The 20078-nt window shown below is 28.0% G+C and overlaps 1 protein-coding gene across 3 annotated transcripts in view; it reads right to left on the reverse strand.

Annotated features, from left to right (window-relative positions):
• LOC111628791 (voltage-gated potassium channel subunit beta-2-like) overlaps positions 1 to 19745 on the reverse strand; it is a 93880-nt gene extending 74135 nt beyond the window's left edge. The window contains exons 1-3 of one of the 3 annotated variants that reach the window (XM_023372638.1): positions 19035 to 19745; positions 18308 to 18433; positions 15659 to 15667 (exon numbers count right to left, since the gene is read on the reverse strand). In XM_023372638.1, coding sequence (XP_023228406.1) covers positions 15659 to 15667; positions 18308 to 18357 — 59 coding nt within the window. In that variant the 5' untranslated portion in view covers positions 18358 to 18433; positions 19035 to 19745. Of the gene's footprint in view, positions 1 to 15658; positions 15668 to 18307; positions 18434 to 18771; positions 18795 to 19034 lie in introns of those variants that run through there. The other 2 variants (XM_023372636.1, XM_023372637.1) reach the window with 2 other exon arrangements.
• Between the last annotated feature and the right edge of the window lie 333 nt (positions 19746 to 20078).

The raw sequence follows: 20078 nt of genomic DNA on the forward strand, positions 1-20078 counted from the left end.
TAATTACATTTCTGAGTCATTACTAAGTGATGAAAATCCTGAAGAAATGTTAGTGTAACAAGCTGAAGCAAACACTTATATTGGAAGCCCATGACTGGAGGCAGGCAAATTACATAAAGCACTTTTTTCCCCATGGATGGTGTTTGCATTGTTTATGATAGCAATAAATATATTAACTAGAAATAATATGTTTTAATTAATATTTATAAATCCATGGACCCACAGAATTTCCTATTCTTGTCTATTCTACACATGCAGAATTTCAGGTTTTGCTAAGACCTAAAGCAAGAAAACATCAAATTTTTAAACCACAAAACTCAAGTTTCACTCTCACTTTATGTGCACACTTATGTTGTATACTTGATTTTGTGCTGCTATCATAAAACAGTGTAGTAAATGGCTATTCCATGTGCAAAAAGAATGCACCAAGAAAGCCATTTGGATGTTATGTAACATCCAAATGGCTTTCTTGGTGCATTCTTTTTGCACATGGAATAGCCATTTGGATGTTATGTAACAACTAAAAATTGCACAAATTCCAAGATGAAGGAAGGTATGACAATGGAAACCTTTTCTGCAAGTACTGTTGTAAAAGCATTGATTACATTAGAAAATAGATAATAAAAGATCATTGTCTAGCTCATAGTGAAATAAGTGTGTTTGACTGGAAATGGAAGGGTTTAATGTTTTCCACACAATTTCCACAGTTATTAGATAACTAACCCACAGATTTTATCAGATTTTTCCACATATTTTGTATATTTTGCTTGCATTTGTACATGAAATAGTTTAAAAATATTTCAAGAAATATTTTTAAAACTGATGTAAAATTTAAAATAAAGCAAATATGTTAAACAACAGAAATTATAAATTTTGAAATACTTGTTTTTTATAATTAAAACAAAACTAATGATGTCTGCACTTAACTTGAAAACACTTCTTAATAATAAACTTTTTATCAGCTATCTTAAATAAATAGTACTTTTTGAATTCTTACACAATAGTACCAGTAGTAATTCTTACATAATAGTTCATTTTGATAATTTTCTTATAGTTTTTTACATTCTTTAATTATAATGAAACTGAAAAAATCACAAAGAAAAATTCTTTAACTTAAAAAGTTTTAATGATTTGCATTTTCAATTATTTAAACAGCCATCATCTAATTTTATATTTATGTGACATAAACATGATCGCTTAAGTAAAATAACATTAAGGAATTTTTAAAATATTCTAAAAATATTTATTTATATATTTATAGGTTAATATTTCTGTAATGTATAAATCAATATTTACAAAAATACATTTATTAACATAAAAGCTATGCACCAGGATAGAACTGTTTGCTTACTGAAAAACTTGGCTTAAAGTTATGTCAAATAATGCCACCAGAGTGTCTTAAAATCACTATCTCAGTATCCCGTAAAAAGACTCAGAGATTCAGCGTGTTCAGAATTTTAAGTATACTTGTTTGCAGGTCTTCAAATGCCAAACATGTCTGTATGACACAGACATTACACACAATTGATAAACTCCATCACTGCTCCCTACACCAATCAGTTAATAGTCAGGTTAGAACAGCCCAAATGGCAGACACTTTGCAAAATGGCCATTCTGCTTCCCACTTGGCCATTTTGCAAAGTGTCTGCCATTTGGGCTGTTCTAACCTGACTATAAACTGATTGGTGTAGTGAGCAGTGTATACATCAGGGCACAAATACACAGCAGACTCTTGATGCCCCATACAGATTCCTAGTTGAGATGATTGTCTGATTGTAACTCAAGCATAAATAGCTGGAACAGTGTCTTTGTCTACAGTCCAGAGACAGAAGTAAGCCTCAGTACAGAACCCTGTTTCTTCCTATATTATTGGCAGATGTAAATTTTTATGCATGACAATCACTACACATTCTGATATTAGCATTCCAACAATTCATTTGCAGTGACATGATAGAGAAGGACTACTACACAGACTATTACACAGCGCTTTGGAGCCAGAGCCCAGAGCCATAAATTCTTTTAAAAATTCTTGGCTCCAGTTCTTTTTTTACCTTATTTCTTCAGCTATTTGCTAGAAATTTTGAACTTTTTACTTTGCAAATATTTAAAAAATTTTTCAAATTCAATCAACACTTCTCTAACTTGAAGCGTGCAATGCCATAACGTTGTAAATGCCATTTTTTTCTAAATATGTTTTATTAAAGAACTGAATACTAAATGCAATGTTTTCTGCCACAAAAGAATATTGTGGCACTATTGGCAGTGTAAGTGGCTGTATTTTGAAGATGAATTTATATGAAAATATAATGTTTAAAGTGCCAGAGCGCAAGTCACGTGACTTTTGGCATGTAAAACATTGCGGTTTATATTTACACTGTTTTGATATTCTAGATAATTTGTAACCGAGTGAGTGTTTTTTACCATTTTATTGTACAATTGAAATTAATTCATTCATTAGAAAAAATGTTTTTTACCTCTCCTGAAAAGTTTCTTTTTTGGCATTTACAACATAAATATAAGTGAAGCATTGCATGCTTCACTTATATTTTTGAAATACTAGCATGGATATATTCCTGACATATCCTGTTTATTAATTTCTATTGTAGTTCAATAATTTTAACCAGTTGTAAAGTAGCTGTTGTTAATTTATCCTGTTTATTTTTTTTAGATTTAAATAAAATTAATTTATATAAACTGTAATCAATAATACCATAATATGGACAATATATTAGTGGATTTTAAATAATAATTAAAATATTACAATGTTAATTTTGTTTACATGTTAAGTACTGTTATAATCTTTCTAATAATTGTAAAAACAGACTGAACGACTTTTCAATCAGAGTAGATGTAATGATGGTAGGCAGGCCAGGGCTGTTTTAACAATTGACTAACTAGCACAAGGTAAATGGAGGCTGCAGTCAGAGCCACATTAACCTTTTTGGAGGACCTAGGCACTTTTTAAATTTTTAAATATAATCTTTTTCTTTTATCTTTTTAAAATTATTTCCAGATTGCAAAACAGTACATGAATTATTGCTGCTGAAAAAGGAGCAGAATTTACTATCCAACTTTCTTAATATGAATATTGCTCTTAGAATGTACAGTACATGTCAATCTTAGGATCAAATTCTGTTGGAGAATGATCTTTTTCAACATTAAATCACATTAAAAATTATTCAAGATCTAATTTGTCTCAAACGAAATTATCATATTTATCTGTACTTTCCACAGAAAGTGAAATATTAAAACAATTGTCAGTTGAGGAAATTATTAAAGATTTTGCATGCAAAAAGTGTAAAAAAGTCTACATAAAATAAACTGACTGAACAAAAGTTTAATTTAATATTTTATTTTAATTCTCATAACTTCCATTTTCTCAATTTTTAATTTCATAAGCCTGTGCCTAAAGTACCTAATGTATAAGACAACACTGGCCACAGCCCATGAACATGTAAAAAAAAGGACTAATATCATTTAACAAAAATATACAAAGGGTAAGTAAATTGTTTGTTATGCTGTACATTTTAATTACATTTATGCCCACAGTAAAATAATAGCTTGATTAATTACAGAAATCATTTGGTTTAATCACATTTAGATTAATAATATCTCAGTCCATCAGCTAGCCCAGCAGGTAAACTAGAATTACAGTCCTTGCCACTATTTAAGTGAAGAATTTTCATACTTTTCAAAATTTTGAAAAACATTTCTTAAATAGCACACAAATTACAAAATTATTAGACAGATTTCAAAAATTTTCCTACTGATTGCATTATTACTGGAAGCATTGCAAAAAATTAATCCATTGTTGCAAGTATTTTGGAAACTTTACTTAATCAATGAAAAAATTTTAGCTAATATGCTGTTGGTTGCATTTTAATTGGATACTCTTTCAAATAAATATCAGGTTGTAAAGATAAAATTTAGACATTTCAATTTTTAAAAGTAGTCATAAAACCTGTGAAGGAGGGAAAACAAGTTAAATATTCCAAAAAATAAAATTTTTAAAGTATTTTAACTCATTTCCTACCAAACAATTTGTAATTTTGCCCAACATATCATTTTTAAAATCAAAAAAATTTTAAAAAATTAAATATACCAACTGATATACAAGGAGCTCAGCCAAATCCTCTTAGAAGCATTTCAAGATGCTCTCTTCCATATTGCATTTTATAATTCTTGACACTCAATAGTGGCTGAGTGCATAAATACACTCACAATCAACAACACTTGTTGTTGATCATGAATTTACACCTCATTAATGGACTTAATGGAGTTTTCCAAAATTTCTTTACATGTCTAACACCTAAATAGGAGCCAGTTTCCCTATAGAAGTCCTCCCAGGAAGCACTACCTCTTTGGAGGTCACTGTGTCTTGTGTTGTCTTATTCCACGAATCCAATTCCAATTGAAATTGGATTCATGGAATAAGATTCATGTCTAATAATTTTGTAACTTGATATAAACAATTAACATTATTTTAAAAATTATCTGCAACTGCCAGTAAACTAAGTGTCTAGTGGAGTAATTTTCTTTTATTCATTTAAAACCCATTCCACCCTGTGGGCACAAAGAGGGCCATTTTAGCAAGCCCAATATGATTCAGCAGGCCCATAATGGGGCAGACAGTGAGAAACAATGCCCAACATATCTGGACAGACTGCCTCTCCTAAAAATTCCTAGGTTCAAAAAACCCATCTAGATGGTCCTTTTCCTGAGTCCTCCATAGTAGTAGACTGCCACCTTAACTGCTCAACCATCCAGCTGTCAATCTGCAGTTAATTAGTTGTAAGAAGATTAAAATAATAACAATGCAGTATGATCTCAATTTATACAGTTTAGTTTTGAGTGATTTTAAACTATAGTAACATAATCTTATGATGCGAAAGAACATTAAATAAGTCTTATTACACATGTAAAAATTAAATTAACTTGCCAGATATGTTTGTGTAAAGTTTAAAATACAGCATACAAAGTTAGTCTAACTAAATATACAGTAAAAAAAGAGCCCACAGGACAGAAAGAGTAAAAAAACAAAAACAAAAAAGCATTGATTATTTAAGTGTTTTTTAATCCAGTCATAGAAATCTAGCAATGTTGGTAATAATGCTCTTGCTTGTTGCTTGCTGTTGAAGGTTTGACTTCATTTGCAGTTATTATCTTCTTATATTTGTGTAAATACATTTTTACATGGAATGAATATGTAAATGTAATCTATTATTAAATATTTCTTGATTAACTAATAGAAACTGTTATATAGTTTATATAATATATACTATATACTATTATATATAATATATAGTTTATATACTTTAAAAAAAAAAACAAAATTAAATAAATAATGAAATTTACTGAAAAAACAATAATATATTGTGTAATAATGTATATTTATTTTTATCTGATTAAAATTAAATAAAACTAAAAATTGTTATCTGATATTTATCTATAGTAATAATTTATTCACAAAAAGAAAAAGGGGATTGTATTTTGCTTACATTTTTTATCTTCATTTATGTAGTTCTATGGTTTTGAAGTTAGACTATTTTATAATTATTTGAAACACATAGAACACATTCCCTGGTAAATGGCTTTAATTGTGGTCATATGCACGTGATGAGAATTATCTAACAAAGAGATGCATAAATTAGAATTACAAAACGTTCTTTTATTTTACTCGAAAATTAACACTTGACAGGATCTTCCGGATTCCAACACTCCTAGTTCTTTTTCGTCAAAAAAAAACTTTTTCGAATACACAGGCAGAACAAAAAATATATCACGTTACAAAGAAATACTTATCAATAACTTAAATACTAATTATTCTAATAAAGGAAAGAGAGAAAAGGATAGATAGAAATATAGGACCAAGCAAGAATGGGTACCCAATAGTTGACGATCAAAGTGGTGGTGATCGGATGGTATAGTTCTGGATGGTGAGGAACGATTGTAGGTGAAAGTTGATCAATACTCCACTATACCCCTTGGAATGTTCTTAATGCAAGATACTTCTTTCCTCTCGGGTTTCGGTTCCCCCCTTTTTTTTTTAAAAAAACTTTTTGTCACTTTCTCCAGCCGATGCTAAAATGACCTGGAGACCTCTCCGACATGTCTTCTCTCTTCCAAGTTCCAGTCCAAAGTGACCCTACTTGTCTCTCCCTTTTGCCCTCTGGGCTATTTCTTTCTTTTGTCCTCTAACCAGGTTACCCACCACCCACACTTGGAAGAAAGTTCCAGGAAATATATACAAAAGAATAAAGAACAAAGAAGGAATAAAGGAAAAATAGAAAAACATATATAAAACATAGGTGAAAAAAAATAACAAATATACTGGTGTACCACCATATAATACAGCTAAATAAGCAAGCCAACGATGCAGCCTGCTTCATACGGAAGGCACTATGTCATTGGCCCGTCCAGCCAGTCCATTGACAAGACATAAATGCACAACCAACTAGCAGTGTTCAGTGGTTTGTACACTCACAGCCTACAATAAGAACAGCCTAGTCAAATGGGGGAAATCCTATTGAGGTGTTGTGTCCAAGCGAAAATATTTTCTCACGCTAGATGGAGCCACACAACGGACCATAACAACACACTGATTAAGTTATCCTAGCTATATGCTGTCATATATTCGTAAAACAAAACAGAAATTCAAACTTAGGATATAGCAAATTATTGATTTTTTTAATTAAGATTTTTTCCGGATTTCTGCAGAACTATCTAAAACAATAGACATATCAATAATTATCTAGACGGTTAAATGCAATAATTAATAGGGTAGATGTACTGTACCTATTCTGGCCACATTAAGACAATTTTCAACTTTAAAAATATTTTATATTCTTACAATTTTTTAAAGCAATGAAACATAGTAAAAATAATACAAAAACATGTTTTCTGTTACTTTATTACATTAATTTTTATTAATATTAACATTTTATAAACAAAATTAAAATTTTTAAAAATATTACAAAAATCATCAGTTTTCACCATCCTAGTTTTCACCATGGTTTATAATCTGATTCCAGAAAGTGCTTACTGCAGACAACTGACCAGTCACTTGGCTTCCAAAGTTTTGAACTGTTTTCATCTGTAAATTTTAAAAAGAGTTAGCTTATACAGTAAATCTATTAGTTATACTATCTATAAATAATTTGTAAGCATAAATAGATAAATTGTACAAAAGTTTAAAAAATATAGCCTAATCTCATTGCAATTAGGAGTCGTGCTAAAACCGTATTTGTCCTCATTAAGGGGGAGTTATATGTATTTAATTTTTTTGTATTTAAAAAGCTGAAATTAAGTGCTTTTCAAATACACCCATGTAGTTTTTAGCAATGTCTTTCTACTGTTTTTGAAAAATCCGAGAAATTCGATAAAAGAAAGTACTGTAATATATAAATTTTCGGGGGTTGAAATTTTCCATGTGCTTTTTTAAGGGGGGTTTTATAAAAGCCACAAAAGATCACAATGGGAAGGGGGAAGGTAAGATTTGGGAAATATGGGGACACGTGGTCTTTGCACGAACCCTTACAGCATATAAAATAATTGCAAAAGTAGCATCAATGGATGTAGCATAGATGTTATAATTTTTCCTACATTACTTAATTATGGAGCATTAAATAAAACTTACCTTTTCTGCTGACAGCTTTTACCATTTTAATTTAAACGTAAATTCTCTTCCGCGGGATATTCGTGAACACTTGTTCCATCTTTTTTCGATTTGTTTGATGTACAAAATGGCACAGAACAATGAACCATTTTAAATCAAACCTTTTAAAAATTCACCAGTATCTTGATATAAAATATTTTCGAAATTTTAATTTTTTAAAATCTATCATAAGCACGTCTTTGCAACAGAATTACCGTTGATCACTTGATCGAATAGTCCGGTCATCAGCGCTCCTAGTGAGGATTATGTGCAAACCGCCTCAGGAATCGACACACATATTCAAAGCAAATGGCTAGGCTGTTCTTATTGTAGGCTGTGGTACACTCAGCCTTTGGTGGGCTCAGTTTTATTCAAGTAAATTTATGTAAGGCAGACCCATCATATATGAGTAAATTATAATATACATACTGTATTTACTTGTATATAAGACAAGGTTTTTATTCATTTTTCACTGCTTCAAAAACCTATGTCATCCTATACACACAAGCAAAGAATTTTTAGCATTTTGCAATAAATTTTGTAAATCGTGTATTTCCATTTTTTACAGGATGCTCACCCTCTAGTGTTTAAAACAAAAGCATTTTATCAGGGTAGTTTGAATCGTTCTTGTGTATTGTCAGGAGTAAAGATGAATAGCAATAGAAAAAGCAAAGCTTTTGAATTGAATTCCAAATAGAAATTCCAAAATCACACAGGAGCCTGATATAAGTTTTAATCCATTCCCATGTGAAAACAGATAATTATTCGGAAATCAGAATTCGGAGAAACTCATAAGTGTAATCAATGGAGAGTGGATTCAATTGGCAAAAAAAGTTCCCATTATCCAGCTTTACATGAACAAATTATGTCGATTTTACAAGATTTTTCCTTAAAGTTTAAAATGCCAGTAATTTTTGCAGGACAATGTGTGCATTTGCATACATTTGATATTTTATTTGTGATTAAACAAAATAAAATTAGAATTGTATTAATAAACCTAATTTTCTTTATTTTGATCTTTAAAGTCATACCTTGTCCTATATGCAAGATTGTCTTATATGCGAGTAAATACAGTATTTAGACAACCCAACATTTAATATAAACATGTAAATCTCTACTTGCTTGTTTCTTCTTTAGTAATAAGTTAGTTTATCTTTGTTGACTATAAGATAAGTATAGAATTCAAATTTATTAGTCAAGTAAATTTTTAATAAGCAGTATCAAATAGTGAAGAATAATAAACTGAGGCAAACTTTGTAAATGCCTCTCTATTACACGTTCTTCTGTTCATGAAATTAATAATAGGAATAAATATACAATTTTAAAATAAATAGTATAAAGAATAATAGTTTCTGTGAAGCACTATGTTTATTTGTGATATATATAAGAAAATAAAACAAAAATACCACAATGAAAACAAAAAACATAATATTTATTAAATACAAGAGAAAAAAATCTAGCAACAAGTTGCATAACTTTTCCAGCAAAAGAATTTAAACATGTGATGCTATCAGTTATGAAATTTTATTTTAAAAACTTTTTATATTATTAATTAGTATAAAATGGCAAAATGCTTAATTTTAAGGCTAGAGATGAGTCTTATAAAAAAAAATTGTAAATGCCAATAATGAGTAAAATCTTCAGTAAGTCTGACTCCATTTGAGATATGTCACTTGACCCCCCTGTCTCCCCACCCCCTTGACCTTTAAGCACCAAAATTTAATAGCATCAATTCCCCTAATACACAAACCTCCCTACGAAATTTCAGAAATTTTCAACAAAAAGCACAGGAGTTATTAAGCTTCAAAATGGGTGAACAAAATTGTGTTCCCCCATACAAACACACACACACACTCATATCAATACATATAGAAAAACCCCAAATTCTTTTTTGCATTTCTCAGTGTTTGAAGGTCCTGCATCCAAAAATGCTAAAATTTTGGGAGCCATTTTTGACCAATTGCCATACTTTCTCTCTGTCATATATAACATTGGAAAAGTAAAAATGGCTATATATATTATATAAGATATAATTGTATAATTGAGTAATTAAGTAATTTTGTCAGTAGCACTCATTTTTTCAAATTGAATTGTTTCTACAATTGCCAGTTTATCAATTTTAAATAGATCCATAGCTAATTTATAACTTATAAACCAATATCTATTGTTACATTTTTGCATGAACTATATATACACTTTAGTGGGCTGCAATTTGAAAAATTTGTAGACTGATAAATTCCCACTGCCATCTGTCTATCTGCCTGTCTTTCCTTAATCTCAAGAACAGAGTTAGTTAGATGAAATCCATGACCAGATATGAAAACCTTTAGGACAGGAGTTCCTGATTAACTATATATGAACTTCTGATGCAAGCCAGAAGTCACGTTATTTCATTTCAAAAATTTTCCTTTGAAAGGTGTTAGATAGATCACTGGCATGACTCTATCGTTAAAGAAAAACTATGATGTACAGGGACAAGCCACTCCTAATTTGGGATGGAGAGCATATATTTTAAATTAAATAAATTTAAAAAATAATTAAAAATTGTTACTCAGCATTGTGACATTGTCATAATAAATACAGTAATTGCTTGTTAAACATTTCACTTCTTCCAGCAAATCTGAAACAGAATATGGTCCATTGGGTTGTCTTCTATAATAACTTTCAGTTGTGTGTAGAGTATAAATAGGAGCCAACAAAGAAAAACTTTGATAACATGTTCATTTGGCTTACTGAGTATGTACTGACAAAAGCTGCCTCTCCCTCTAAATGCTTCCAACCTTTTGTCTATTGTACAGTTTCAATATACAATAATATTTTGACAATTTTTTACAAATGGATCTGTATTATTTCTTACTGTGGTCAGCTTATCCGTTTGAACTCTATCCCTTCTTGTTTCATTATTATCAACTTAAGGTTATTTATTAAAAGTTTAATTATTTTCTTGGTCATTAACAGTTCTCACTACTACTAAACTCAAGCTGTATATTGCCTACAGATTATGTATATGGCATCTGTTAAGATTTTTTAAAACCAGCTAAATACAGAATTTCTATTAATGATTTTATTTCAATCAAATCTGTTAAATTGGCATCCCTTTCTCTAATGTAATTTGTTGGACTTTTTTAATTTGCTTGTTTGTATATTGCACTGCACTTCATAAAATTTCTTCTTTATGAATAAATTTCAACATTGCATTATAGATTTCATGTTTCTGACTTCACCAACAGGACCAGGTAGAGATGAGTAATATTTTCTTTTCTTGTCCTTGCAATGCCAGTGGTCAAATGGTGACCACCATAAAAAGACTTCTCACTTTGTTTTGAAGTGTAAGTTATTTCTTTTTCCTCCTCCAGTTGCTCCTTATCTTCTTGCTCCTGTTCAGTATCTGTTTCTTCTTCTCTTTTTTCTATGATATTTCCTTTGAAAGATGACATATCATCATATATAATATCCTCAATATCATATGTATACAGAAAAAACACCTTTGATGCCATAAAAATTAGCTAACATGGATGACATACAGATGAAAGATTGTGTTATTTGTAAATTTCTGACAGTGTGATGATAGAACAAAAAATGGCAACAAAACAACACTGAAACTGAAACATTTAACTGTGTCAGGAGAATAAACCAATAATAGCATACACAGTTTACAGTCTAACAATATAATAAAAAAAACAGTGCCAACTAGGGACAACTTCAGTGTCCATGGCCTATAATCACCAAGGCACTCAGCCAGCCATCACTTTACCCCAGCATGGTGTGTATATATATATTTAATTTAGGACAAAGGATATATATATAATGGTTATATCTAAATTGTACAAACCAAAACATATAAAAATAACATACATAACTAGCAACTCACCTTTTATAACAAGTTCAATACTGTGTGGCGGTACGCCATGCCTATGTACATAGGGGTTAAATATAAGTTTTATATTAATCTAAATCCTTTGTCTTTCACGTCTCTGTTTCTAGAACTTTCTCATTTATTCTTTCTCTACGGGTGGGGGCAACCTTTGTCCAAGAACAAAAAGAGGAAACAAAGGAAAACAAAAAAGCCAGGAGGGCGTCAGGGAAAGAGAAAGGGGCATTTTCTGGGCAGCGTCTGAGGAGAGCAGACGAAGAAAAGGACATTCATTCATTCATTCATTTAGATTTATTAATGTAACAAGGTTACATGACCTGATGTTGCAAGTGCATAATCAGGTATGAAGAAAAGGACAGGTTGAAGTTGTCGCAGAGTGGGACAAAAAGCAGACTTGAGGTTGGCTGAGAACGAACAAACTGGACTGATGCTAAGATTGAGGGCTTTGAGAACACCTTGAGTTTTTAAGAACTGGTACAAAAGGAACTGAGAGGAAGGCAAATTGAGCGCAAGTTCCAACGTCAAGGAGATCGGAGACTTTCGAAATACCCAGGTACCACACCAACCTTTCTCTTATACTTTTCTTATCCCTTCATATTTCTTCTCTTTCACACTTCTTCTTTAGTATATAAGTTAGGTTAAGATTGTTTAAGTTAATCATAATACAGTATTACAGAGATATATCTCAAAGCCTTTTGTTTGTCGCAAACACGTGTCACCCGCCTTTGTTAATATAAAGGATATATCGGGCTGTATTGGATATATATGAACTACATAGTTTGGGATCCTAAAGAACCGCGTGTACGTAGGGCCACGTGAAAGAAAAGTAAAAATAAATCCTTTTTTTTTAATCGGTACAACTTTGTAATTTATTGTTTGTCCTCTACACACCACAACTGTTTTACTTTTGATGTACAAAATATTTTAAAATACTGTATTTTGAAAGTTTCCCATAAAAATTCAATTATTTTTTTTATTTTCAATTACAGTAAAAAACAAAGTGATTTCAAACATTATGAAATTACATATCAATATTTGAATAAGTGCAATGCAACAGAATAGTACAGGTATACCTCGACTTATGTCGTTTCAAGTTACGTTGTTCCCAATTATACATCATTTGTCAAAAAAGTATATGGAAAAATAAAAATCAAGTTTAAGTCATTTTATTTGACTTTACATCTGTCCGCCACAAATATTGAAGTCGTAATATCAGTAGAAAAGCATTTAAAGCACATAAAATCATATTAAAATATATACATTTACAAGTATGTACTGTATTTACAGTACAGTAAATTCGTAAATTTAGATCACTTTTTCTGTACTATATTAAAAACTAAAATTTATTTGTTTGTAAGCTTAAAATAGATTTTTATTAACCATATATTATTAAAAATGCATTAATAAATAAAATACAGAACCGGAAATGGTAATTTATGGTTTAGTCTAATGACAAGTAGATTCGGAGACAAGTAAATTCGATTTACGTCACCTCTCCTGGAACCAATTACCGACGTAAGGCAAGGTATACCTGCAATTTGAAATATAGAAACACCATTCCTTATATTTTGGATCTATTCTCTGCAATTTCCTTATCACTGCACAACAAAAATTTTAATGTTACCGTTCAGTTATTATCAGTATAGGCAAATTTCAAAATAAATAAAATAAGTTTCTACTATATCATATTTAGATATATAACTTAATTGGAAAAAAAATGCAAAAAGTAATTTTTTTCATTAATTTATATGGCATTCAAATTACTTTATTAAAATGTACAAAATCAATACATATAAATATGCCATAGTTATAAAATTCAATTTTAAAAGGAATGTGTTAGAGTTATAATATATTCATATTAGAGTTATAATATAATTCATGATCTAAACAAACTGAAAGTATTTGATTTATTTAAATACATTTAATTTATACTATATTTCTCCTCTATTCATTTCATAAATTCCATGACATTTTAAATTTAAGTTAAGACTATGAGTAGATAAAGCAATAAAAATTTCTGTGGTAATTACTCATAAAAAAAACCAAAGTATATATAAAATTGATTTTCCACAAAATACAAAATAGAGATTTCATCTTGTACAAGTTCTATTAACTCAAACAGTTTTCCTTTTTAAGTTTTTTCAACAAAAAGTCATTAAAAGATAGATTATGGTAATAGAATAATTATGGAAGACTAGCAGTTCCCACTTTAAAAGGAAAATGGAATATAAATAAAACTCATGGAAGAGCATGTAACAAAACATAATGAATTGAATCAACTTTGTAATCCCTGAAACAAGCTGATTTTTCTAAATGTTTCAGGAATTAGAGAAATCATTGGATAAAGTGTATTGAAGTTTGGAGTAATTTATTTTGAAAAATATTACAAACTTCTTTATAACCCAACATGTTTTGATTTTTTAACCCATTCCTGGCACTTTTGAACTTAATTTTAAGAAGTCAGTTTAGAATATTTTTAAAGATAAAAGTGTGCAAGAGAGAAAAACAAATTATAGTTTTTCTTACAAAAAAATTTTAAGATAAATACAAATGTAAAATTTAGAACAGACTATGGTTATATTTTTAATAATGATTTTTAAATCAATTAAAATAATTAATATCAAAATATATCTTTAAACTTTTGAGTATTAATTAAAATTATAATGTATTTTTATTCATTTGTTGTAAATTTTTATGTCTATTTCTATTCCATATCTTTTTTTAAAATTATGTTTTTATGAAAATAAAATAAAATTTAATTATGCTAGAGTATTATGGTAAGAAATCAAACATTATATAAAATTCAATAATATTGAATTGCAATAAAAAGTTTATTTTCATGAATAATATTAGTTTTTATACTAATACATGAAAATCTATTTTGCTATTCTTTTAAAAGACTCTCTTTTAGATTTAAATTTTCTGTCATTTTCTAACTTTAAAAGATTTATAGTTTTCCCATCAAAATGGGTTTTTATCAGGTCAACTGGCCAGTTATATATTTCTCCCAACTAGTTAAAAATATTTTTATTTATTTATGATTGTTATTTTTTAAGGATAACCAGAATATGGATTAGTATACAAATGAGTGTTATAATATGAATGTTGTTTTGTTGTCATGTGCATAAGGAAGTTTTACAATAGCAACCAGCTAACAAAGCAGGTTAACTACCTAAAATTTTTTTCTGATACAAACACTGGTTTACTATTATAAATAATTTTTAATCAGTGGCAGAACTACAATGGCATTAAGTGATTCAGCTGTATCATGGCCTGGAAACAAGGGTTCAAGTATATCTAGCAATAAGCCTACAACCTACAATCAAAACAATTGTTCTGATTCTTCTTTCAATCAAGGGTTAAAGGCTTTTTTTGGGATAAACTATCCTTTGTGACAGGAGATGGGGTAGGAAAGAAAAAGAGGCTACATTTAAATCTCATAGCCTGAAGTAAAGTTATTGTAATTATGTATACATAAATATATATTTGAAAAAGTATATACAGTAACTTATTAATGAAAAACTGAGTATATAAGTAAAAATAATAAAATTAAAAATAAAAATACAAATAAATAATGTCATCATATGAAGTAAAGTTGTTCTGCCACTGATTTTAATTACATAAAATGTTAATAATAATTGAAATATATAATAAATAATCATCATTTGAGTATTCCTTTACCTGTGATATAATTAAAATTATTTATTCTTGGTATTTAACTTCATATTCATTATACATATATGTTTCAAAAAATGATAGTTGGAGAATAGAAATTTTTTATTAGTGTTTTCATATTTCATTGCAAATATGAAAATACTAATCAAATATATTTACAATAAAATATTAAAAATATTTAATGTAGAACTTCTATTTTTTAAAATCTAATTTCTCTTATAATGCCTGCACATAGGCCTGCAAGCTATGTTGAATATTATATATTTTTACATATATAGACTACTGCATTATAAATAAGACAAATAGAAAATATTTTTTTAAATTATATCTTTATATAAAAGCAAGAAAGAGATATTGTATACAATTAAAAAATCTTATATAAGATATCAAAATATAAATATTAATAAATATTAAACATTTTCAGAAATTTAATATAATATAAATATATAGCCTACCTGTTAATACTATTGATAGTGACAGCAATAAAAAAATTTAATACATAATTAATATTATTACATAATACCATTTTTATATAATATTATTTTTTTATAAGACAGAGTATGTATTTCTATTAATTTTTAAATAATAAAAAAACAACTTAAAAATTAATATGGTTAAACTATCTTCAATTTATTTATCTAATAATAAATATAAGCATTTACATTATTGTACCGGTACATGCAATTCAATGTATCTATTACTATATATTTAAATAAATGAACCCTATTCACCTACAACACAGCAAAGAGGAAAATAAACTAACAAAACAATTTATGAATTTTTAATATCTATTAAATAAATATCACAAGACAATAATCACTACGATGCACTATAATCAATTGGAAATTGTAACAAAGGGAAAATTTTTCTAAGACCCAATTACAGATTGCTGCACATTTGGTTTGTTTCAACTAAATATATTCATGCAGGTTTTACAATTTTAGGAGGGAAAAAATAATATAAACATTTATCTTGCACTATACAAAAATATAGAAAGAAAATGCTAAAAATTTGCACAATCAAAAAGAAACTGCAACATTACTAAGTACTGTTTCTGTTGTCATTCACTCTACAAATTCTTGGTTGCTATAATTATTCAATTTGCTAATATTAGAATATTCTATTAATTGTTTGATTTAACAAAAATATCACATCTATTATTAAAAAGATTTGTTTAGGGTAAGTTTATTTAATAAAAATTTTATTTGATTAAAATATGAACAAAAAAAGGAAAGTTTTATAATGAATATGTATTAAATATTTAATGTTATTGGTAAAACATATTGAAAATAACAATCTTGACAATAATTTTATATATTTAAAAATTTAATTCCTAATTTGGGGTATGAAATAATAATAATTAGCAGTAAAAAAATAAAATAATTAACAGTCACCCGCAATGACGGAAACTGATGATTTTAGGAACATTGTTAATACCTACTTGACTTTTTTTTTCTTGTTTCTGTTATGTAAAATATACAGCTCGTAGTAGCTTTCATCCAAGTAATCATTGCTGGAAATCAAACCTGAAGACTGAGAAATATTACTTCCACAGGAGTTACGAGAGGAAATTGTACTTTCCTTATCACGTGAACCATATCGTCCCACCCGACGAGGTCTATGCGGTTTGGATACTGCACCACCAGCTGGTAAAAACATGATATCTACTCTGAACTGTACAACATTACTTGGAAAGATATCTTAGCTGGTGGCTCTATTGAATAACCCAGGGCAAGTGATTGGACGAGACGACAAAAGCTAATAACCGACACATAAGCTATTCAGCCAACCAGAGTGCATCACGAATGAAAAATTTTAAATGATAAACCATTTTGCATAACAAAAATATGCAGAAAATAACAATTCATTATCCAATAACCAATACTGATGCAGACAAATGTCAACTCAGTAATAAATGGCATGAAAAATTATTAATAGAATTCTTAATTAAGCAGACATTTTAGATGCAGCATAAAAAAAAAAGATTTAAAAAAATGATAATTTGAGATAATCTATCATCATATGAAAATTTTATTTTATATTTAAAAACTTATATATCCTCTTTTATATTCTGTAAATTATTCAATGCTATAAATATTAAAATTCATATATAAATACTAAATTTATTCATGGAAAAAAAATAAAAGATTACTTATCATTATAAATACCTTCAAATTGTATTTAATTATTTTAAAATTCTACATGATTTTAATAAAATTTTTCCTAATAATTCATGCATAAAATATGTTAAGATTTTTTAATATTATATGTTATTAAAAACATTAGATAATCTAAAATTGGATTTATACTTACAATACATATTTCAGTAATTTATAAATATTATTTTAATATCAAATTTAAAATTGAAAATAATTTCAGTTTCAAATATTTAATGAATGCAATATTATGACAATAATTCAGTTATATATCAATTTCATATAATTTCATTAATTTTTTTTAACCAAATTTCATCAATTTTAAAACTGTACTGTACATTGTGCAATGTTCATTTATTTTAAACTTAGAAACAATTTTATTGTTAAAATATTTTTATTGAAATTTATAAATCTTGATTAAATTTATATAATTAACATTGAAATATTAAATTCAATCAAAATACATTAAATTATTTTTAATTGTTACAATGTTGTCAATGTTTTTAAATATTTTATAATAATTAATGTGAAGTTTTAAAACAAAAATAACTTGTTTCAAAATAAAAATGAAACATAAATTTAATTTATCTTAAGTAAATATCACATTTTATTTTTATTCTTTACTTTTCTGTTATCTTAAATATGCAGACTTCTAATTGAACAAAGTTAACTCATCATCATTCCCAAATGGCTCTTAGAATCATTAGTTATGTAATAAATGATCTAAATATTATGTCTTCCAGGTATAAGATAACATATCTTACTCCACCATTTTAAAAAATACATATTTTTTGAATATGTTTATATTTGAATTTTTTTTTTAAAGAAGTTTAAAAGTGATTTTTACTGTTTTATTGATTTTTGTTTTAGTTTAGTATTTTTTAACATGTAAAATTTTTAATTCAATACTAATTATTTTCAGATAATATCTGAACTTAAATGACTTACCTGTTTTGAATAAGAGAATTAGTTTTGTTGTGTTCGCTTTTGAGACTCATGGTGAAATGTTGATAAAGTGGGGAGTCCAGCAACAAGAAATAATACGAAACAGCAATCAGACAGTTGTCGTGGATCCTTTTCAACCAAAAAAAAAATTCCAATGAATAAACAGTTTCTAATAGCAATATATAAATCTTACTCTCTAATTACTTTCATCAAAATTAAAATTTTATTAATTTAAAATCAAATTTTTATTCAATTATATTTTGTCATAAGGATTGGTATTTTAAGACATTTTTGAAATTTTATTGTAATAGTTTTAGTTAATGTGCAATATATTCTTTATAAGTTACCATGAAATTAAAAAGTATTAACCATTAATAAACTAATTTCATTCCAATATACTTAAACAAAGAAAATGTAATGTTAAAAGAAAAACAAATTATAAGTAATTGATTAATCAAAAAAGTTACATTGTAACTATGAATCCACAACAGGAAGTCAAAGCTAATATATTTTGGAAAATATTTTACAAAACCTACAATTTGGGAAATATTTAAAATATATAAATAATTAACATATAAACAGCTTATATGAAAATCATGGTACAAAATTATCCAAAAAAAAAAAAATAATAATAATCCTTTATAATAATGGTAAGCAATTTTTGTGTACTGTACACAACAATAATGTATTCATAGGTCTGTTTGATTGAGATAGTGTACAGTATAATTACCTCTTCAGTTTACAATGAGCATGTCTAAAAAAAAAGACGACAAACTGTTCTGAAAATGTACATTAGCCCAACTAAACAAATCTATACGCGGTGAAGACCCAGACAGAGAAATAGCTAAAGATGTGGGACGCTCTGGTGGATCTATATTCGAATGCTCAAAAATATTCATGGATCTTTAACTCGGATAAGTCGAACCTCCATCCATCACATGTCATCCCTATCGCAAGCTTAGCGTAATCCACGTGCCACAAGGGTAAAGAATTTTAAAGGAAATCAAATACAGTTTTATATATATATATATATATTGTATTGTATTGTGCAGTACAGTACATAATTATCAATTCTCTATCTTTCAGCTGAGAATCTGCTTATAGAAGCAGTTGCCAACCCGTCAGCCTAAGCTAGAAATTTTCCGCTTTTTGAGATAACATAACTCCTTTAATGCAATTGTCTTCACAATCAGGGATTTATAACTAATACTGAAAATCTCAAGTTTGCTTGTATGGCGATTTTTTTAATTGTTCACTCTCCAACATTAAGATTTTCCTTTGAGTTCAACCTTGCCAGATGTACGAAATTTTAATGGACGCTTGAAACCTAAATTTCTAATTAAGAAAAATTAAATTTTTTTTTTAAATATTGACGTTTCAAAATGATCGTTCGCTCTTTAATACGAGAAAACCAATCTGAAAGTCTGGGAACATTTTCTTTCTCAACGCCATTGCCACGTTGATGATAGTAAACCCATTGTTTATGACGTCCGGGAGGCCGAGCGGCTAAAGTGTCAGCCTATTTTTTTNATAAATTTAATTTATCTTAAGTAAATATCACATTTTATTTTTATTCTTTACTTTTCTGTTATCTTAAATATGCAGACTTCTAATTGAACAAAGTTAACTCATCATCATTCCCAAATGGCTCTTAGAATCATTAGTTATGTAATAAATGATCTAAATATTATGTCTTCCAGGTATAAGATAACATATCTTACTCCACCATTTTAAAAAATACATATTTTTTGAATATGTTTATATTTGAATTTTT

This window comes from Centruroides sculpturatus, unplaced genomic scaffold (genome assembly GCF_000671375.1).
Source record: "Centruroides sculpturatus isolate CEXI.00-Female unplaced genomic scaffold, Cexi_2.0 scaffold485, whole genome shotgun sequence".
Taxonomy (NCBI): domain Eukaryota; kingdom Metazoa; phylum Arthropoda; class Arachnida; order Scorpiones; family Buthidae; genus Centruroides; species Centruroides sculpturatus.